The sequence below is a fragment of the Anomaloglossus baeobatrachus genome, chromosome 5 (assembly GCF_048569485.1).
Source record: "Anomaloglossus baeobatrachus isolate aAnoBae1 chromosome 5, aAnoBae1.hap1, whole genome shotgun sequence".
NCBI classification, from domain to species: domain Eukaryota; kingdom Metazoa; phylum Chordata; class Amphibia; order Anura; family Aromobatidae; genus Anomaloglossus; species Anomaloglossus baeobatrachus.
Genome location: NC_134357.1, coordinates 247663024 through 247685548, shown reverse-complemented (window position 1 = coordinate 247685548; position 22525 = coordinate 247663024). Strand labels below are relative to the sequence as shown.

At 50.8% G+C, this 22525-nt stretch overlaps 1 protein-coding gene across 2 annotated transcripts in view; it reads left to right on the top strand.

The window, feature by feature from the left end:
* Nucleotides 1–22525, top strand: part of LOC142311151 (uncharacterized) — a 59151-nt gene that overhangs the window by 20398 nt on the left and 16228 nt on the right. For both annotated transcript variants that reach the window (XM_075349319.1, XM_075349318.1), the window contains exon 6: nucleotides 1348–1447. In XM_075349319.1, coding sequence (XP_075205434.1) covers nucleotides 1348–1447 — 100 coding nt within the window. The remainder of the gene's footprint in view (nucleotides 1–1347; nucleotides 1448–22525) is intronic.

The following is a 22525-nucleotide window of genomic DNA, read 5'->3' as shown; positions in this document are numbered from 1 at the left end:
GGAAAAGGGCTTGTCGCTCAGCTCCCTTAAAGGGCAAGTCTCGGCACTATCTGTGTTTTTTCAGAAGCGTCTAGCACGTCTTCCTAAGGTGCGCACGTTCCTACAGGGGGTCTGTCATATTGTGCCCCCGTACAAGCGGCCGTTAGATCCATGGGATCTGAACAGAGTACTAGTTGCTCTGCAAAAGCCGCCCTTCGAGCCTCTAAAGGACGTTTCCTTTTCTCGCCTGTCACAGAAAGTGGCGTTTCTTGTTGCGATCACATCGCTTAGGCGAGTGTCTGAGCTGGCAGCTCTGTCATCCAAGGCTCCCTTCCTGGTGTTCCACCAGGACAAGGTAGTGCTGCGCCCCATTCCGGAGTTTCTCCCTAAGGTCGTATCCTCGTTTCATCTTAATCAGGATATATCCTTGCCTTCCTTTTGTCCTCAGCCGGTTCACCGGTATGAGAAAGACTTACGTTTGCTAGATCTGGTGAGAGCACTCAGAATCTATATTTCTCGCACGGCGCCTATCCGCCGTTCAGATGCACTTTTTGTCCTTGTCGCTGGCCAGCGCAAGGGGTCGCAGGCTTCTAAAGCCACCCTGGCTCGATGGATCAAAGAACCAATTCTGGAAGCCTACCGTTCTGCTGGGCTTCCGGTTCCTTCAGGGCTGAAAGCCCACTCAACCAGAGCTGTGGGTGCGTCCTGGGCTTTGCGACACCAGGCTTCGGCTCAACAGGTGTGCCAGGCAGCTACCTGGTCGAGTCTGCACACTTTCACCAAACATTATCAGGTGCATACCTATGCTTCGGCGGATGCCAGCTTAGGTAGAAGAGTCCTGCAGGCGGCAGTGACATCCCCGTAGGGGAGGGCTGTTTTGCAGCTCTAACATGAGGTATCTCTTTACCCACCCAGGGACAGCTTTTGGACGTCCCAATCGTCTGGGTCTCCCAATAGAGCGCTGAAGAAGAAGGGAATTTTGTTACTTACCGTAAATTCCTTTTCTTCTAGCTCTTATTGGGAGACCCAGCACCCGCCCTGTTGTCCTTCGGGATTTTTTTGTTGTTTGCGGGTACACATGTTGTTCATGTTGAACGGTTTTTCAGTTCTCCGACGTTATTCGGAGTTAATTTGTTTAAACCAGTTATTGGCTTCCTCCTTCTTGCTTTGGCACTAAAACTGGAGAACCCGTGATACCACGGGGGGGTATAGCCAGAAGGGGAGGGGCCTTGCACTTTTTAGTGTAGTGCTTTGTGTGGCCTCCGGAGGGCAGTAGCTATACCCCAATCGTCTGGGTCTCCCAATAAGAGCTAGAAGAAAAGGAATTTACGGTAAGTAACAAAATTCCCTTCTTTACTTTTAACTCAGGAGGAAAACTTGAATATTATAGTTGTTGATATTGCACCGAAAACTGAACAGGAAGATATTAAAATTAAAGAGGAAGATACTGATGCTTGTCTTCACTCTGGTGAGTACAATTGCCTGCAACATTGCTGCCACAATTGTTAAACTGCGGAACAATTGAATCTGATATTGAAAGTGTTGTCTGCCTTCATACATATTAGACTAATGTTGGCCGAACACGCCGATATCAGTGGATTTGGCTGAAAGTCTGGGTATGAAGTCCTCGGACAATTAATTGTTGGGAAGATAAAGGGTTATTCCCATTTCCGAGATGCTATCCCAACACTACATACACTATCTAAAAAGACACATCTGCAGGTTTTTCTCACTATCTGACATGAAATCAGAATAAACCTTTCCCGTTTTAGGTCAATTAGGAACCAACTTTATTTATATTTTCCAAATGCCAGAATAATTAGAGAGAGAGAAAATGTTTAAGGCATTTTTATTACTTTCCGCAAAGGCAAAAGTTTACATATGCGAAGAGTCCTATACCTTTCAACAATATAGGACAGCCCATATGATGATGTCATATGTTTGGAAGCTTCTGATAGGTTTATTGGCAACATCTGAGTTAATTAGAGACACTTCTGTGAATGTATTTTAATTCACACCTGAAATACACTGCTTCATTGTGCAGAATCATGGGAAAATCCAAACAAATCAGCCAAGATCTCAGGAAGAGAATTGTGGACTTGCACAAGTCTGGTTCATCCTTCAGTTTCCAGATACCTGAAAGTGCCTCGTTCATCTGTACAAACAATTATACGCAAGTACAAACAAGATGGAAATGTCCAGCTATCATACGTGTCATTCCATGGTAACTTCCGTTACATTCACAAACCAAAAACTGAGTTAATAATGGCTACAGACTGTTCTTTGAAGGCAGGCACAAAAATGAGTGAATGTATATTGTACATTGAACTATTCTCAATAGATTTCAACACAGTTTGATTTTTCAACATTAGAAATTAAAGGGAATGTATCGTCAGAAAAAAAAAAAAAATCAATAACTGAAAAAATGTAAAGTAATAATGTTTTAATGTTTTGTTTAACCCCTTCAGCCCCGGGGCACTTTCCGTTTTTGCGTTTTTGTTTTTTGCTCCCCTTCTTCTGAGAGCCGTAACGTTTTTATTTTTCCGTCAATCTTGCCATATGAGGGCTTGTTTTTTGCAGGACAAGTTGTACTTTTAAATGAAACCATAAGTTTTACCATATGGTGTACTGGAAAACAGCAAAAAAAATTCCAAATGCGGAAAAATTGCAAAAAAAGTGTGATAGCACAATAGTTTTTGGGATGTTTTATTCATGGTGTTCACTATATGGTAAAAATGATGTGTGGGTATGATGCTGGAGGTCGGTGCGAGTTTGTAGACACCAAACATGTATAGGTTTACTTGTATCTAAGGGGTTAAAAAAAATTCACAAGTTTGTCCAATAAACGTGGCGCACGTTTTGCGCCATTTTCCGAAACACGTAGCGTTCTTATGTTTTGGGATCTATGGCTCAGTGACGGCTTATTTTTTGCGTCTCGAGCTGACGTTTCTAATGGTACCATTTTTGCGCAGTTGCTACGTTTTGATCGCCTGTTATTGCATTTTGCGTAAAACTTGCGGCGACCAAAAAACGTAATTTTGGCGTTTGGAATTTTTTTGCCACTACGCCATTTACAAATCAGATTAATTGATTTTATATTTGATAGATCGGGCAATTCTGAACGTGGCGATACAAACTATATGTATATTTATTTATTTTTTAACCATTTAACCCCTTCACGACCATGGACGGATATATCCGTCATGGAGAGTGTCCCGTTAAGCCCCGCCCCCTGCCGCGGGTAGGCGGCGGCGGTCGGCACACATATCAGCTGTTTTCAACAGCTGACATGTGTGCCTGCTAGCCTCGGGTGGAATCTCTTCCACCCGCGGCCATTAACCCCTTAAATCTTGCTGTCAAAGTCTGGCAGCAAGATCTAAATGCGCGCGGCCATGTTTTCTTTATCGTTCCTTCCATGGGAGACCCAAACCATGGGTGTATAGCTAGCGCCTCCGGAGGACACACAAAGTACTACACTCAAACGTGTAGCTCCTCCCTCCGGGCTATATACACTCCCTGGATGACAATCTACCCAGTTCAATACTTTGTGTTTCAGGAGGATACACACACTTGCATTCTCTGATATTTTTTTCTCATTTTTATTTTATTTTAAAGATTTGGAAGAAAAGCGGGTCCAGTCAGGACTCCCGGCATGTCCCTTCACACCCCACTCTGTCGGCGGTGCTGTTAAGGTTGACTTTATAAGGCTGGAGCCTTCACATGCCGCGCTCCTTCACATCCTCTAAGAGGCTCTGGGTTGAAGTGGGAGCCTCCACGGTCCTCTCTGCTTTTAGAAGACCGGTCTCCATCCGCAGCCCTGTCTGGTCCCTGCTGGAAGGAGCATTTACCCCCCTCTCCAGGGACATGGCCCTGCGTCTCAAAGCTAAGTATAGAGACGTTTTTCAGGGGTCCCGGGTACTTTTATTAGGGGGACAGTATGTGTTTTAGCGTTACTGTAAATTCCGGCCGATTCTGGGGATTTCCCCTGAGAACCGCGCCGAAGGTGCCTGCTTGTCGGCCGCATTGTTAAATCTAGGCCCCGGCTTCTGTTTGGGCCTAGTTTCGGTTTTGGCTTCTCTGCATGTTTTGCATACAGCGCCGCCCACCGCCCGACCAGCAGAGGGGAGGGCACTCCTCTCTGGGGAGATGTTCCCTCCCCTGTATATCGTCCTGTATCTCTCTGCCCTCCGTTTTTCCCGCTCTTGGGCTTATACACGCCCCCCCTCCTTCTCCCAGCGCCATTTTCTCAGCGTTCTTACACTGGAAGGCGCTGGATGCTGCAGCTGCATACTGTCAGGAAGGCTGACACTTCACAGGGGAGCGGTGGAATCCGGAGGGCACACAGAGAGCACGGGCTGGTAAGCCACAACCTCTGGTTGTGGACTTTTATTACACTCTCAGGCATTCTACAGGAGTGTATTCTGGCTGCAGAGCCTCCACCATCAGCAGCATGTCTGTCACTAGGAGCAAGGCTGCAAACATGTACGCTATATGCACTGCTTGTAAGCTAATTCTGCCAGAGCCAAGCACATACCCACATTGTGATGCCTGTGCTAACATGGTTGTGTCTCAGCCTGGAGCCTCCGCAGGGGTCCCTCCGGCTGCTTTGGCCCCGGTGGCTGAACCCCCGGCTTGGGTAGCATCCTTTTCACAAGCTATTTCCAAGTCTTTTGCCGACTCCATGGGGCAGCTGTCCCGGACACTGCTGACCATGCATCAGCCCCCTTCTCAGAGTGCTTCGGCTGCTTCTAGCTCTGCAGAGCTCCCAGAGCATGTCCCAGGACCCCGTCCCCCTAAACGGAGACGCAGGGACCCTTCCCCTTCCTCTTCCTCACGGCTCTGAGGAGGACTCGTTTACTGTGGGCTCAGACGCTACCTCTATGTATCCCATTGACTTGTCTGAGGGTGATGCGGATGTTAGTCACTTGATTGCGTCCATTAACTCCGTACTGAACCTCAACCCACCAGAGTCTGAGGAACAAGCCTCTCTGGTAGAGATACACCAGTTTACCTCACCTAAGAAAGCTAAAAGTATGTTTTTTAACCACTCCAGCTTTCAGACCACTGTTACCAAACCCAGGGCCTGTCCTGACAAACGTTTTCCGAAGCGTAGTTCAGATGACCGTTTTCCTTTTCCACCAGAGGTGGTTAAGGAATGGCCTCAGTCCCCAAAGGTAGACCCTCCGGTGTCCAGAATCTCAGCCCGCACAGTCGTGGCTGTGGCTGATGGCACTTCTCTTAAGGATCCCACTGACCGCCAGGTTGACCTTTTGGCCAAGTCTGTATATGAGGCGGCTGGAGCCTCGTTCTCCCCGTCTTTTGCGGCAGTGTGGGCTCTCAAGGCAGTCTCTGCCTCTCTGGAGGAGATGCATTCCCTCATGGACTCTATGCCTGAGCTGGAGACCTTAACTTCTCAAGCTTCGGCTTTTGCATCCTACGCCATGTCTGCCATCCTGGAGGCTTCTCACCACACGGCGGTGGCCTCCGCTAACTCCCTCGCGATCCGCAGGATCTTGTGGCTTCGAGAGTGGAAAGCAGACGCTTCCTCAAAAAAGTACCTTGCGAGTCTCCCTTTTGCTGGGTCCCGGCTGTTTGGGGAACAGCTGGATGACATAATCAAGGAGGCTACTGGCGGGAAGAGTACTTCCTTGCCTCAAACTAAGGCCAGGAAACCTGTCCAGGGCAGGATCCAATCGAGGTTTCGTTCCTTTCGTTCCTCTAACTGGTCATCCTCGAAGCCCTCGACCGCGTCCACTACCGCAGCCAAGGATCGTAAATCGAACTGGCGCGCAAAGCCGCGTCCTCAAAAGACCGGAGGAGCCGCTGCCACTAAGGCAGCCTCCTCTCGACTATCTGGCTGCGCCAGCAACGTCCTTGGTCGGTGGCAGGCTCTCCCACTTTGGAGACGTGTGGTTCCAACACGTCACCGATCAGTGGGTGCGGGATATTATCTCCCACGGCTACAGGATAGAATTTTCTTTCATGCCCGCCAAACAGATTTTTTCTGTCCACACCCCCTTGCTCCAAGGCCGCCGCCTTCTCTCAGGCCGTGGCATCCCTGCAGGCCAACGGGGTAATTGTTCCGGTTCCCGCCCGGGAACGGTTCAGCGGTTTCTACTCAAACCTCTTTCTAGTCCCCAAGAAGGACGGTTCCTCCCGGCCCATCCTGGATCTCAAGCTTCTCAACAAGCATGTTCAGGTGCGGCACTTTCGCATGGAATCTCTGAGATCGGTCATTGCCTCAATGACCCAAGGAGATTTTCTGGCATCCATCGACATCAGAGATGCCTATCTGCATGTGCCTATTGCGGTCTCACACCAGCGTTGGCTACGCTTTGCAATCGGAGAGGAACATTTCCAGTTCGTGGCTCTTCCCTTTGGCTTAGCCACGGCCCCTCGAGTGTTCACCAAGGTCATGGCAGCAGTGGTTGTGGTCCTGCACCTCCAGGGATTGGCAGTGATTCCTTACCTGGACGACCTTCTAGTCAAGGCCTCATCCAGTGTAGACTGCCAGCGGAGTGTCTCTCTCACTGTCGCCACGCTAGTTCAGTTCGGGTGGCTTGTCAACCTGCCCAAGTCCACTCTGATCCCGACCCAGGTACTTATGTACCTAGGGATGCAATTCGAGACTCTGCCGGCACTTGTCAAGTTGCCCTTAGTCAAACAGCAGTCCCTTCGTCTGGCGGTGCGCTCTCTGCTGAGGCACCGCCGTCATTCCATCAGACACCTCATGCAGGTGCTGGGTCAGATGGTGGCGTCAATGGAAGCGGTTCCCTTTGCCCAGTTCCATCTGCGTCCCTTGCAGCTGGACATTCTCCGCTGTTGGGACAAGCGGATCTCTTCCTTGGACAGGCTGGTGGCTCTGTCATCACAGGCCAGGAACTCCCTTCAGTGGTGGCTTCAGCCCCTCTCCCTGTCACAGGGACGCTCCTTCCTGACTCCGTCCTGGGTGATCCTCACCACGGATGCCAGCCTCTCCGGTTGGGGAGCGGTATTTCTCCATCACCGAGCACAGGGCACTTGGACTCCGTCCGAATCAGCCCTCCCGATCAATGTGCTGGAGATCAGAGCTGTGTTTCTAGCTCTCCTAGACTTTCACCACCTGTTGGCGGGCAAGCACATTCGGGTTCAGTCGGACAACGCGACAGCGGTTGCCTACATCAATCACCAGGGCGGGACTCACAGCCGTCTGGCGATGTTGGAGGTTCAACGAATCCTCCAGTGGACGGAGGACTTCAAGTCCACCATATCTGCAGTCCACATCCCAGGCGTGGAAAACTGGGAGGCCGATTATCTCAGCCGTCAAACCGTGGACGGCGGCGAGTGGGCCCTGCATCCGTCAGTGTTCAGATCGATCTGCCGCAAGTGGGGCACTCCGGAAGTGGATCTAATGGCATCCCGGCACAACAACAAGGTTCCGGTTTACGTGGCTCGCTCCCACGATCCTCAAGCCTTCGCAGCAGACGCACTGGTTCAAGATTGGTGTCAGTTCCGTCTGGCCTATGTGTTTCCCCCTCTAGCGCTCCTGCCCAGGGTTCTGCGCAAGATCGGAACGGAGGGCCGTCGAGTCATACTCATTGCTCCAGACTGGCCCAGGCGAGCTTGGTACCCAGATCTGCTCCGCCTGTCCGTAGAGGTGCCGTGGCATCTCCCGGACCGCCCAGACCTTCTCTCTCAAGGTCCGTTCTTCCGCCAGAATTCTGCGGCTCTCAGATTGACGGCGTGGCTCTTGAGTCCTGGATCCTGACGGCTTCAGGCATTCCCTCTGAGGTCATCTCCACCATGACTCAGGCTCGGAAGTCTTCCTCGGCCAAGATTTACCACAGGACTTGGAGAATTTTCCTGTCCTGGTGTCGCTCTTCCGGCCATGCTCCTTGGCCGTTCTCCTTGCCGACCATCCTGTCTTTTCTACAGTCAGGTCTACAGTTAGGTCTGTCCCTCAATTCCCTCAAGGGACAGGTGTCGGCTTTGTCGGTATTGTTCCAGCGGCGTATCGCCCGACTGGCTCAGGTGCGCACCTTCATGCAGGGCGCATCTCACATCATCCCTCCTTACCGGCGGCCCTTGGATCCCTGGGACCTTAATCTGGTCCTCACGGCCTTACAGAAACCCCCTTTTGAGCCTCTCAGGGAGGTTCCTTTGTCTAGACTTTCACAGAAAGTTGTCTTTCTAGTAGCCATAACTTCTCTCAGGAGAGTTTCTGATTTGGCTGCGCTTTCTTCGGAATCCCCCTTTTTGGTGTTTCACCAAGACAAGGTGGTTCTTCGTCCGACTCCGGACTTTCTTCCTAAGGTGGTGTCTTCCTTCCACCTTAACCAGGACATTTCATTGCCCTCTCTTTGTCCGGCCCCTGTGCATCGCTTTGAGAAGGCGTTGCACACCTTGGATTTGGTGCGGGCGCTCCGAATCTATGTGTCACGCACCGCCGTTTTTCGGCGGTGCACCTCACTTTTTGTGCTAACCACGGGTCAGCGCAAGGGTCTCTCTGCTTCTAAACAGACCCTGGCTCGTTGGGTTAGGTCGGCTATCGCCGATGCCTACCAGTGTTCTCAGGTGCCTCCCCCGCCGGGGATTAAGGCGCACTCGACCAGAGCTGTCAGTGCCTCCTGGGCTTTCAGGCACCAGGCTACGGCTCAGCAGGTGTGTCAGGCTGCCACTTGGTCCAGTCTGCACACTTTTTCGAAGCACTACCAAGTGCATGCTCATGCTTCGGCAGATGCGAGCTTGGGCAGACGCATCCTTCAGGCGGCTGTCGCCCATTTGTGAAGTTAGGTTTTGCCTACTTCTCAGTTTGGTTTATTTCCCACCCATGGACTGCTTTGGAACGTCCCATGGTTTGGGTCTCCCATGGAAGGAACGATAAAGAAAAAGAGAATTTTGTTTACTTACCGTAAATTCTTTTTCTTGTAGTTCCGACATGGGAGACCCAGCACCCTCCCTGTTGCCTGTTGGCAGTTTTTTGTTCCGTGTGTTTCACCGGCTGTTGTTAGTAGACAGAGTTCTGGTTTTGCCGAGTTTTACTCTATCTCTACTTATGGGTGGATGTCCTCCTTCAGCTTTTGCACTGAACTGGGTAGATTGTCATCCAGGGAGTGTATATAGCCCGGAGGGAGGAGCTACACGTTTGAGTGTAGTACTTTGTGTGTCCTCCGGAGGCGCTAGCTATACACCCATGGTTTGGGTCTCCCATGTCGGAACTACAAGAAAAAGAATTTACGGTAAGTAAACAAAATTCTCTTTTTTTACTTACCGCCGCCCCCACCGGAAGTCACGTGCGTGATCACGTGACTATCGGTGGTTACCATCGTAGCACAGGGTCATGTGATGACGCCTGCAGCTATGATGTTTCACTTTCGTTTTCCCTCGGCCGAGAGCAGAGGGAAAAAGAAAGTGACTGTATCTGCTGTTTACAGCTGTATAGCTGTGATCAGCAGATAGATAATAGCGATCGGATTGCTGATCGCTATAGCCCCCTAGGGGGACTAGTAAAATAATAAAAAAAAAGTAAAAAAAAAAGTTTTAAAAAATAAAAACAAAACAAAACCTAAGTTCAAATCACCCCCCTTTCCCCCCCATTGAAAATTAAAGGGTTAAAAAATAAATAAATATACACATATTTACCGCCGCGTTCAGAAATGCCCGATCTATCAAAATATAAAATCAATTAATCTGATTGGTAAACGGTGTAGTGGCAAAAAAATTCCAAACGCCAAAATTACATTTTTTGGTTGCCGCAAGTTTTACGCAAAATGCAATAACAGGCGATCAAAACGTAGCATCTGCGCAAAAATGGTAACATTAGAAACGTCAGCTCGAGACGCAAAAAATAAGCCGTCACTGAGCCATAGATCCCAAAAAATAAGTACGCTACGTGTTTCGGAAAATGGCGCAAAACGTGCGCCACTTTTATTGGACAAAGTTATGAATTTTTTTTAATCCCTTAGATACAAGTAAACCTATACATGTCTGGTGTCTACAAACTCGCACCGACCTCAGGAATCATACCCACAAATCAGTTTTACCATATAGTGAACACCGTGAATAAAACATCCCAAAAACTATTGTGCCATCACACTTTTTTTGCAATTTTTCCGCATTTGGAATTTTTTTGCTGTTTTCCAGTACACCATATGGTAAAACTTATGGTTTCATTTAAAAGTACAACTTGTCCCGCAAAAAACAAGCGCTCATATGGCAAGATTGACGGAAAAATAAAAAAGTTACGGCTCTCGGAAAAAGGGGAGCAAAAAACAAAAACGCAAAAACGGAAAGTGCCCCGGGGCTGAAGGGGTTAATTTTCAATGAGGAGAAAGGGGGGTGATTTGAACTTTTAGGGTTTTTTTTTTGTTTTTTTAATTTTTTAAAACTTTTTTTTACTTTTTTTTTTATTTTACTAGTCCCCCTAGGGGGCTATAGCGATCAGCAATCCGATCGCTATTATCTATCTGCTGATCACAGCTATACAGCTGTAAACAGCAGATACAGTCACTTTCTTTTTCCCTCTGTTCCGTGCCGAGGGAAAACGAAAGTGAAACATCATAGCTGCAGGCGTCATCACATGACCCTGTGCTACAATGGTAACCACCGATAGTCACGTGATCACGCACGTGACTTCCGGTGGGGGCGGCGGTAAGTAAAAAACATGGCCGCGCGCATTTAGGCTATGTGCGCACGTTGCGTACTAGCCCTGCAGAAATTTCTGCAGCGATCTGAAGAGCAGACGTGCGCTTCAAATCGCTGCAGAAAATGTCCGTAGAGAAAAAAAAAAAAGCCGATTCCATGCGCTCTGCCTGCAGCTCCTGCCATAGACAGAGCAGGAGCTGCCGGCAAAGCGCACGGAAGAAGTGACATGTCACTTCTTAGAACGCAGCGCTTCGGGCAGCAGCCGAAGCGCTGCGCTCTAAGACGCCACGTGCGCACGGCCCCTGCACAATCTCCATAGACTGTGCAGGGGACGCAGGACGCATGCAGTTACGCTGTGCTACAAAGCGCAGCGTAACTGCATGTATTTACGCAATGTGTGCACATAGCCTTAGATTTTGCTGCCAGACTTTGGCAGCAAGATTTAAGGGGTTAATGGCCGCGGGTGGAAGCGATTCCACCCACGGCTAGCAGGCACACATGTCAGCTGTTGAAAACAGCTGATATGTGTGCTGACCACCGCCTGCCCGCGGCAGGGGGCGGTGCTTAACGGGACACGCTCCATGACTGATATATCCGTCCATGGTCGTGAAGGGGTTAAATATTATTTTTTTTAATTGAACAAAATATAAAAAAAAAATAAAAAGGTTGATATTTTCCACTGTTTCCACTGTTAAACACTAGGGGGAGCAGCTTCTGAAATCCTACAGAAATCCCACTGTATAAAAAGCTCACATTACAGCTGCAGTAAAGTGGGCGGTGTCTGCTCTCCTGTGTTTGATGGCACGCCCCCCCCTCCCAATCTGAGTGTTTACAACAGATAACAGAGAATGACATGTAGGGACACAGTGCAGAGCCATTTTGTTGGTGACCAGAAATGTCTGAAGTGTCACCAAGGACAGCAGGAGTATCACCCAGGACAGGATTAGATACACATCTCATCAGACAGTATCACACAGGATAGGATTAGATACACGGCTCAGCAGACAGTATCACATAGGAGAGGATTAGATACATGGCTCAGTAGACAGTATCACACAGGAGAGGATTAGATACACAGCTGTGCAGACAGTATCACACAGGAGAGGATTAGATACAAAGCCGTGCAGACAGTATCACACAGGAGAGGATTAGATACACCGCCGTGCAGACAGTATCACACAGGAGAGGATTAGATACACAGCCGTGCAGACAGTATCACACAGGAGAGGATTAGATACACAGCTGTGCAGACAGTATCACACAGGATAGGATTAGATACACAGCCGCGCAGACAGCATCACACAGGAGAGGATTAGATACACAGCCGTGCAGACAGTATCACACAGGAGAGGATTAGATACACAGCCGTGCAGACAGTATCACACAGGAGAGGATTAGATACACAGCCGTGCAGACAGTATCACACAGGAGAGGATTAGATACACAGCCGTGCAGACCGTATCACCGGTACACACACAGACCTACAGGTGGCAGGCGGAAGGGGGGGAGGGTTGAATGGGGGGTGTTTTTGGAGACAGTAGCAGCGGCGGTACTAACATGCAGTGGCGCACACACACCAGCGGCAGGTAGAGTGGAGGGAGGGGGTGTCATTAGAGACGGTAACGGCAGGGGGGGAGGGGCGGCGGTAGCAGTAGCGGGGGCTGGGTAGAGTGGAGGGAGGGGGTGTAATCGGAGACGGTAACTGGGGAGGGGAGGCAGCCCGTACTCACACATCCCGGCGGGTGACAGGTGTAAAGTGGAGCAAACTGCATAGCTGTGAGCTCCACAATGATGGCGCTGATCTCCTCCCTCTGCTGTGATCTGGACAGCCCAGGGGGCGCGTCCAGGTCACAGCAGACGCCCACTTTAATGTTACTGAAGGGGTCGGATCCCGACTACTGTTCTCTATGCACAGGGGCTGCCATAAAGCAGTGAGTAACTGTCGTTAAACACACATCAAATCCAGCATGGCAGCCCCCAGTGCCTCCAGTAAAATTAGAATGGCATAAAAACTAAATAAGCTGCGATTTTCATTTTGTATTAAAAATACTTGATTTCATAATTACTATTTTTAATACAAAAATAAAAAAACGAGATACATTCCCTTTAAATACAAAAGGCAATGTTATTACTTAGTAACTTACGTTACTTTTTGTGTAACGTAAGTTACTAAGTTACCAAGTAATAACATTGTATTTTGTATTTAATTTCTATTGTTGAAAAATCAAACTGTGTTGAAATCTATTGAGAATAGTTCAATGTACAATATACATTCACTTATTTTTGTGCCTGCCTTCAAAGAACAGTCTGTAGCCATTATTAACTCAGTTTTCTTTTTCGCTCCTAATTGGGAGACCCAGACAGTGGGTGTATAGCTACTGCCTCTGGAGGCCGCACAAAGAACTACACTTAAAAGTGTAAGGCCCCTCCCCTTCTGGCTATACACCCTCCCGTAGGAGTACGGATTCCTCAGTTTTAGCTTTGTGCGCAAGGAGGTCAGACACGCACGCATAGCTCCATTGTTTTTAGTCAGCAGCAGCTGCTGACTATGTCGGATGGAAGAAAAGAGGGTCTATACAGACTCCCAGCATGCTCCCTTCTCACCCCACTTATGTCGGAGGTGTTTGTAAGGTTGAGGTACCCATTGCGGGTACGGCGGCAGGAGCCCACATGCTGATTCCTTCCCCATCCCTTTTTACAGGGCTCTGGGTGAAGTGGGATTTACCGGTCTCCAGGCACTGAGACCGTGCTCCATCTACAGCCCCTGGAGAAGATGCTGGATGGAGCGGAGTACATCAGGGACATGGCCCTGCTTCCTTAAGGTACTCTGTGTCCCCGTGCATTTGGCGCTCACACCGCAGCATGCTGGGTGTTGTAGTGCGCCGGGGGACATCAGCGCTGCGGCGCCTGTGCCATGGCCTCATTCAGCTTAGCTGAAGCAGGCACACTTATGGGAATCGGCCGCGCCGGCCGCTGGGACTGCGGCACGGCTGGCACTTGTAGTGCGCCGGGGACTTCAGCGCGGCCTGCGCTTTTACGGCGGCCGCGCTGATAACTACAGTCCCCGGCTTTTGCGGCCTGCTTCCGTTCATTCCCGCCCCCAGACCTGCCAGTCAGGAGAGGGGCGGGACGCTGCCCACGTCTAGGACTCGGTCGCGCCGGCCGCTGGAACAGCGGCGCGGCTGGCACTTGTAGTGCGCCGGGGACTTCAGCGCGGCCCGCGCTTTTACGGCGGCCGCGCTGATAACTCGAGTCCCCGGCTTTTGCGGCCTGCTTTCGTTCGTTCCCGCCCCCAGACCTGCCAGTCAGGAGAGGGGCGGGACGCTGGCCAGTGCATCAGCGCTGAGGGCTGGAGTCGTTTTTACATACTCCAGCCCTCACAGTCAGCACAGAGGGGACACTGTTTCCCGCACTTTTGTTTGGGAACTCCCACGGACCGCCCCTCTCCACATTAGCCGGCAGCCATTCTTGCTGACACGCTGAGCTGCAGAGGGGAGCCGGGGAGACCCAGACAAGGCATTCTGCAGCCTCTTACCCGCTGTTCAGCGGGCGGTAAGCAGCCCTCAGGGCTCACCCCCTCTTGTGCTCGTAGTATTCTTAGTATTTTGTTGCTACAAATACTTGGTATTACATAGCGCTGGTCGCCCTTTGGCTATAGACTCTCTCACATGCAGAGAGCCAGCAGCATGTCGCCCGTAAAACGCAAGGGTGCCAAGGCACAGACATTGTATGCTTCCTGCACCGCATGTGGGACTTTTCTACCGGCAGGCTCCACGGACCCCCATTGTGTGCAGTGCTCGGCCCCTGCGGCGCTTGCACAGTCGGGACCTCTGCTGGACGTGTCCCAGGGTGTACCACCTGTGAATGCTGTCCAGGTGACAGGAACTGAGTTTGCAGCTTTTGCTGACAGAATGTCTCTCACTATGTCACAAATTCTTGACACATTGCGAGCTAGGCCTGTACTTCAGACCACGGACACTGTGCATGTATTGCCCCCTGGTCCCCCTCAGCTCCTAGCTCCGGGACGGGCATCTACACCTCAGGGTGAAGACTCTGACTCGGACGATGGCCCCGGGCAGCCTAAGCGGGCTCGTTATGACGGGCCTTCACATTCATCTCAATGGTCTGGATCCCAGCGGGATGAATCTATGGGTGATGAGGCGGACGTAACTGATCAGGATTCTGATCCTGGGACCGCTCTCAATCTAGATACACCAGATGGTGACGCCATAGTTAATGATCTTATATTTAACATCAATAAGATGTTGAATATTTCCCCACCAGCTCCTCCTGTAGAGGAGTCAGCTTCGCAGCACGAGAGAATCCATTTCAGATACCCTAAGCGTACATTAAGCACTTTTCTGGACCACGCTGACTTCAGAGACGCAATCCAGAAACCCCACGCTTATCCTGAAAGGCGTTTTCCTAAACGACTTAAAGATACACGCTACCCTTTTCCCTCTGAAGTGGTCAAGGGTTGGACCCAGTGTCCAAAAGTGGATCCTCCAATTTCCAGGCTTGCAGCTAGATCCTTGGTTGCTGTTGAAGATGGAGCGGCACTTAAAGATGCCACTGACAGGCAGATGGAGCTCTGGCTTAAATCCATCTATGAAGCGATTGGAGCGTCATTAGCGCCTTCTTTTGCGGCCGTATGGGCACTCCAAGCTATCACGGCCGGGCTTGCGCGAGTCGACTCAGTCACACGTGCATTTGCCCCGCAGGTAGCACCATTGACCTCGCAAATGGCGGCATTCGCGTCGTACGCGATTAATGCTGTTCTGGACGCTACAAGCCGCACGGCAGTGGCGTCAGCCAACTCAGTTGTTTTGCGTAGGGCTCTGTGGTTGAGACATTGGAAAGCAGATTCTCATTCCAAGAAGTGCTTAACCAATTTGCCTTTTTCTCGTGACCGATTGTTTGGAGAGCGTTTGGATGAAATCATCAAACACTCCAAGGGTAAGGACTCTTCCTTGCCACAACACAGACAAAACAAGCCCCAACAGAGGAGGGGTCAGTCTGGTTATCGGTCCTTTCGAGGACAGGGCAGGTCCCAATTCGCCTCGTCAAAAAAGACTCAAAAGGACCAGAGACGTTCAAATTCTTGGAGGTCTCAGTCACGCCCAAAAAGACCAGCCGGAGGAACCGTTGCCAAAACGACGTCCTCCTGACTTGCGGTCTCCGATGCCCACACCCGCGGTCGGTGGGAGGCTGTCCCACTTTGGCGACATTTGGCTAGCAAGCGTCAAGGACCGTTGGGTGAGAGATATTCTATCTCACGGGTACAGGATAGAGTTCAGTTCTCGTCCGCCAACTCGTTTCTTCCGAACTTCTCCACCACCAGACCGAGCCGATGCTCTGTTGCAGGTGGTGGCCGCTCTAAAGGCGGAAGGAGTGGTGACCTCCGTCCCTCTTCAGGAACAGGGTCACGGTTTTTACTCCAATCTGTTTGTGGTCCCAAAAAAGGACGGATCGTATCGTCCCGTCCTGGATCTGAAGTTGCTCAACAGACACGTAAAAGTCAGGAGGTTCCGGATGGAATCCCTACGCTCCGTCATAGCCTCAATGTCTCAGGGAGATTTTCTAGCATCAATAGACATCAAAGATGCGTATCTCCACGTGCCGATTGCACCAGAGCATCAGCGTTTCCTACGTTTCGTCATACACGACGAGCACCTACAGTTCGTAGCGTTACCCTTCGGTCTGGCAACAGCCCCCCGGGTCTTCACCAAAGTCATGGCAGCAGTAGTAGCTGTTCTGCACTCGCAGGGTCACTCGGTCATCCCGTATCTAGACGACCTGCTTATAAAGGCATCCTCTCAAGAAGCATGCCAACACAGTCTGAAGGTGGCGCTAGACACCCTCCAGACTTTCGGGTGGATTATCAACTTTCCAAAGTCTCATCTAACCCCGACCCAATCTCTGACTTATCTTGGCATGGAGTTTCATACTCTCTCAGCGATAGTGAGGCTTCCACTGGACAAGCAGTGCTCGCTACGGACTGGAGTGCAATCTCTCCTTCAGAGCCAGTCGCACTCACTGAGGCGCCTCATGCATTTCCTAGGAAAGATGGTAGCAGCAATGGAGGCAGTCCCGTTCGCGCAGTTTCATCTGCGCCCTCTCCAATGGGACATTCTGCGCCAATGGGATGGGAAATCGACGTCCCTCGACAGGACTGTCTCCCTCTCTCAGACTGCCAAGGACTCTCTACGTTGGTGGCTCCTCCCCAACTCATTGTCACAGGGAAAGTCGTTCCTTCCCCCGTCCTGGGCAGTGGTCACGACAGATGCGAGCCTATCAGGGTGGGGAGCGGTGTTTCTCCACCACAGGGCTCAGGGGACGTGGACTCAGGAAGAGTCCACCTTGCAGATCAATGTTCTGGAAATCAGAGCAATCTATCTTGCCCTGCGAGCCTTCCAACAATGGCTGGAAGGCAAGCAGATTCGGATTCAGTCGGACAATTCCACGGCGGTGGCGTACATCAACCACCAAGGGGGAACACGCAGTCGCCAAGCTTTTCAAGAAGTCCAGCGGATTTTGACGTGGGTGGAAAGCAGAGCGTCCACCATATCTGCAGTTCACATCCCAGGCGTGGAAAACTGGGAAGCGGACTTTCTCAGTCGCCAGGGCATGGACGCAGGAGAATGGTCCCTTCACCCGGACGTGTTTCAACAGATCTGTTACCGCTGGGGGTCGCCGGACGTCGATCTGATGGCGTCACGGCACAACAACAAGGTCCCAGTTTTCATGGCACGGTCTCACGATCACCGAGCGCTGGCGGCAGACGCCTTGGTTCAGGATTGGTCGCAGTTCCGACTCCCCTATGTGTTCCCACCTCTAGCATTGTTACCCAGAGTTCTCCGGAAAATCAAGTCCGACTGCCAGCGAGCCATACTCGTCGCTCCAAATTGGCCAAGAAGGTCGTGGTACCCGGATCTGTGGCATCTCACGGTAGGCCAACCGTGGGCACTACCAGACCGTCCAGATCTGCTGTCTCAAGGGCCGTTTTTCCATCTGAATTCTGCGGCCCTGAACCTGACTGTGTGGCCATTGAGTCCTGGATCCTAGCGGCCTCAGGTTTGTCTCAGGGAGTTGTTGCCACAATGAGACAGGCTAGAAAACCATCCTCAGCTAAGATCTATCACAGGACGTGGAAGATATTCTTAGCGTGGTGCTTGGCTCAAGGGTTTTCTCCCTGGCCATTTGCATTGCCAATTTTTCTTTCCTTCCTGCAGTCTGGGTTGGAAAAAGGTTTGTCCCTTAGCTCGCTTAAGGGTCAAGTCTCCGCGTTATCCGTATTCTTTCAGAAGCGCTTGGCACAGCTTTCTAAAGTACGCACGTTTCTCCAAGGAGTTTGTCATATCGTTCCTCCTTACAGACGGCCATTGGAACCCTGGGATCTGAACAAGGTTCTCCTTGCTCTTCAAAAGCCGCCTTTCGAGCCCTTGAAAGAGGTTCCCCTTTCTCGGCTTTCACAAAAGGTAGTTTTTCTTGTAGCGGTCACATCTCTTCGAAGAGTGTCCGAGCTGGCGGCGTTATCTTGCAAATCTCCCTTCCTGGTGTTTCACCAAGACAAGGTAGTACTGCGTCCAATTCCAGAGTTTTCTCCCAAGGTGGTTTCTTCCTTTCATCTCAATCAGGATATCGCTTTGCCATCTTTGTGTCCGCATCCAGTTCACCAATTTGAAAAGGGTTTACATCTGTTGGACCTGGTGAGAGCACTCAGGATTTACATTTCTCGCACGGCGCCTCTACGCCGTTCGGATGCGCTCTTTGTCCTAGTCGCTGGTCAGCATAAGGGATCGCAAGCTTCCAAATCCACCCTGGCGCGGTGGATCAAGGAACCAATTCTTCACGCATACCGTTCTGCTGGGCTTCAGATTCCATCTGGACTGAAGGCCCATTCTACCAGAGCCGTTGGTGCGTCCTGGGCGTTGAGGCATCAGGCTACGGCTCAGCAAGTGTGCCAGGCGGCTACCTGGTCGAGTCTGCACACATTTACCAAACACTATCAAGTGCATACCTACGCTTCGGCAGACGCCAGCCTAGGTAGACGGGTCCTTCAGGCGGCGGTGGCCCACCTGTAGGAAGAGGCTGTATGACAGCCCGTTCATGTGGTATCTTTTTACCCACCCAGGGACTGCTTTTGGACGTCCCACTGTCTGGGTCTCCCAATTAGGAGCGAAAAAGAAGAAGGGAATTTTGTTTACTTACCGTAAATTCCTTTTCTTCTAGCTCCAATTGGGAGACCCAGCACCCGCCCTATCTGTTTTTAGGGTTTCGTTTTTTCGGGTGCACATGTTGTTCACGTTGTTTCTTAAGTTCTCCGATCTAGTTATCGGATTGAATTTGGTTTTGAAACTGTTATTGGCTTTCCTCCTTCTTGCTTTGGTACTAAAACTGAGGAATCCGTACTCCTACGGGAGGGTGTATAGCCAGAAGGGGAGGGGCCTTACACTTTTAAGTGTAATACTTTGTGTGGCCTCCGGAGGCAGTAGCTATACACCCACTGTCTGGGTCTCCCAATTGGAGCTAGAAGAAAAGGAATTTACGGTAAGTAAACAAAATTCCCTTCTTTGGTTTGTGAATGTAACATAAGTTACCATGGAATGACCCATACCGTTCAGGAAGAAGACTGGGTCTGTGTACCAGAAATGAATGTGCTGTGGTGAGACATGTGAATATCAACACAAAAGCAAAAGACCTTGTGAAGATGCTGGCGGAAGCTGGTAAGATTGTGTCATTATCCACAGTGAAACGAGTACTGTATCAACTTGGGCTGAAAGGCCGCTCTGCCAGGAAGAAGCCATTACTCCTAAAGAAACATAAAAAAGCCAGATTAATGTTTGTAAATGCACATAGGAACAAAGACCTTAATTTTTGGAGACGTGTCTTGTGATCTGACTAAGCTAAAATTGAACAGTTTGGCCATAATGACCATCGTTACATTTTGAGGGAAAAGGGAGAAGCTTTGAAGCCTAAGAACAGCATCCCAACTGTGAAACGGGGGTGGCAACATCATGTTGTGGAGTTGTTTTGCTGCAGGAGGGACTGGTGCACTTCACAAAATAGAATCATGAAGAAAGAAGATTGTGGCAATACTGAAGCAACATCTCAACACATCAGCCAGGAACTTGAAGCTTGGGCAGAAATGGGTCTTCAAAATGGACAATGACCTGAAGCATACTGCCAAACTGGTTACAAAGTGGCTTAAGGATAACAAAGTCAATGTTTTGGAGTGGCCATCACAAAACCCTGATCTCAATTCTATTAAAAATGTATGGGCAAAGCTGAAAAGGCAGGTGCTAGCAATGTGACCTACAAACATGGCTCACCTACACCAGTTCTGTCAGGAGGAATAGGCCCCTATTTCCTACCAACTATTGTGAGAAGATTGTGGCAGGAGATCCAAAATGTTTCACCCAAGTCATACAGTGTAAGGGCAATGCTACCAAATACTAATGAGATATATAAACTTTTTTACTTTGCAGAAAGTAATAAAAATGCCTTAAAACATTCTCTCTTTCTCATTATTCTGGCATTTCTTTGTCGCTCCATTGGGAGACCCAGACAATTGGGTGTATAGCTTCTGCCTCTGGAGGCCACAGAAAGTATTACACTTTTAAAAAAGTGTAACCCCTCCCCTCTGCCTATACACCCTCCCGTGGACCACGGGCTCCTCAGTTTTATGCTTTGTGTGGAAGGAGGCACACATCCACTCATAGAAAAAAAAAACAAAAAAAACAACAAAAAAGATTTCTCATACATAGTATGACGGATGGAAGAAAAGAGGTCCCCTATGGGGTCCCCGGCATGCTCCCTTTTCACCCCACTATGTCGGCGGTGTTGTTAAGGTTGAGGTACCCATTGCGGGTACAAAGGCTGGAGCCACATGCCGTCTCCTTCACCATCCCCTATGCGGCTCTGGGAGAAGTGGGAGCCTCAACGGTCATTCACCTGCTGAGACCGTGCTCCATCCGCAGCCCCTGGTGGAACCTGCTGGACCGGAGCGTTTTCATCCCCAGGCACCGGGCCCTGCACCTTGAAGGTACTCTGTGTCCCCATGTGGGGACGGTACGGGGAGAGAGGTCGCCTTTCTCCCCAGTAGCGCCGTCCGTTGTCTTTTCATCGGACTTCCGCGCCGACCGTGCCTGCTTGTCGGGCACGGCCTTAAATTTAGTCCCCGACTTCATCGCGGCCTAGTCGCGAAAAATCCCGCCCCCGGGCCTGCTTGTCAGGGGTAAGGGCGGGATTACCGACAGAGGGCTGGAGCATCTTTGCATGTCTCCCCTCCACTCTCATTGACCACTATGGGGCCTCCAGATTCCCGTCTTTTGCCGGCGCCGCCCATGGCTCCACTCCCCCCTTGAGAGCTCCGGCGGCCATGTTTGGCATTCTGCCGGTGTATGCTGCAGCTGCACAGCTCTACAGCTCCGGGGGACCCACGACAGGGAATCTGGAGGACACCAGCGGTTGGTAAGCCACACCGGTCACCCGGTGCTGGTTCCCCTAGGGTGCCGTGATATATAATATATAATATATATATATTCGGAACGGCTGTATAACCTTTTCCCATATACCCTCAGTGGTCGCTCTCCTAAGGGACACTTATTGCTTACAGCATGTCGTCCACAAGGAGCAAAGCCCCTAAGGCACAGGTTTTTTTTCGCAGCCTGTACCTCTTGTGGGGCTATGTTGCCTGCGGGATCCACTCTGACTTACCTAGGGATGGAGTTTCATACCCAGCAAGCGTTAGTCAAGCTACCGCGGGACAAACAGCTTTCTCTGCAGGCAGGGGTGCAATCACTTCTTCGGAGTCAGTCACACCCCTTAAGGCGCCTTATGCACTTCCTGGGGAAGATGGTGGCAGCTATGGAGGCAGTGCCGTTCGCGCAATTCCATCTACGGCCACTCCAATGGGAAATTCTTCGCAAATGGGACAAGAGTTCGGCTTCCCTCGACAAGAACATCTCTCTCTCTCTCTCTCTTGCAACCAAAACATCACTTCAGTGGTGGCTCCTACCCACATCTCTGTCTCGGGGAAAATCCTTCCTACCCCCAACCTGGGCCGTGGTCACCACGGACGCGAGCCTGTCAGGTTGGGGAGCGGTTTTTCTCCACCACAGGGGTCAAGGAACCTGGACTCCAATAGAATCGTCCCTTCAGATCAATATCCTGGAGATAAGGGCAGTATATCTAGCCCTATTGGCTTTCCATCGGTGGCTGGAGGACAGGCAGATCCGAATACAGTCGGACAACGCCACTGCCGTCGCCTACATCAACCACCAAGGCGGCACTCGCAGTCGTCAAGCCTTCCAGGAAGTCCGGCGGATTCTGCAGTGGGTGGAAGTCACAGGCTCTACCTTCTCCGCAGTTCACATCCCGGGCGTAAAAAACCGGGAAGCAGATTTTCTCAGTCGTCAGGGCATGGACGCGGGGGAATGGTCTCTTCACCCAGACGTGTTTCGAGAGATCTGTCGCCGCTGGGGAACGCCGGACGTCGATCTCGTGGCGTCACGACACAACAACAAGGTCCCGGCCTTCATGGCGCGGTCTCAGGATCACAAAGCTCTGGCAGCGGACGCTTTGGTCCAGGATTGGTTGCAGTTTCGACTGCAATATGTGTTTCCCCCTCTGGCAATGCTGCCCAGGGTACTACGCAAGATCCGGTCCGACTGCCGTCGCGCCATTCTCGTCGCTCCAGACTGGCCGAGGCGGTCGTGGTACCCGGATCTGTGGCACCTCACGGTTGGTCAACCGTGGGCACTTCCAGACCGCCCAGACTTGCTGGCACAAGGGCCGTTTTTCCATCTGAATTCTGTGGCCCTCAACCTGACTGTGTGGCCATTGAGTCCTGGCTCCTAGCGTCTTCAGGGTTATCTCAGGATGTCATTGCCACCATGAGACAAGCCAGGAAGCCAACGTC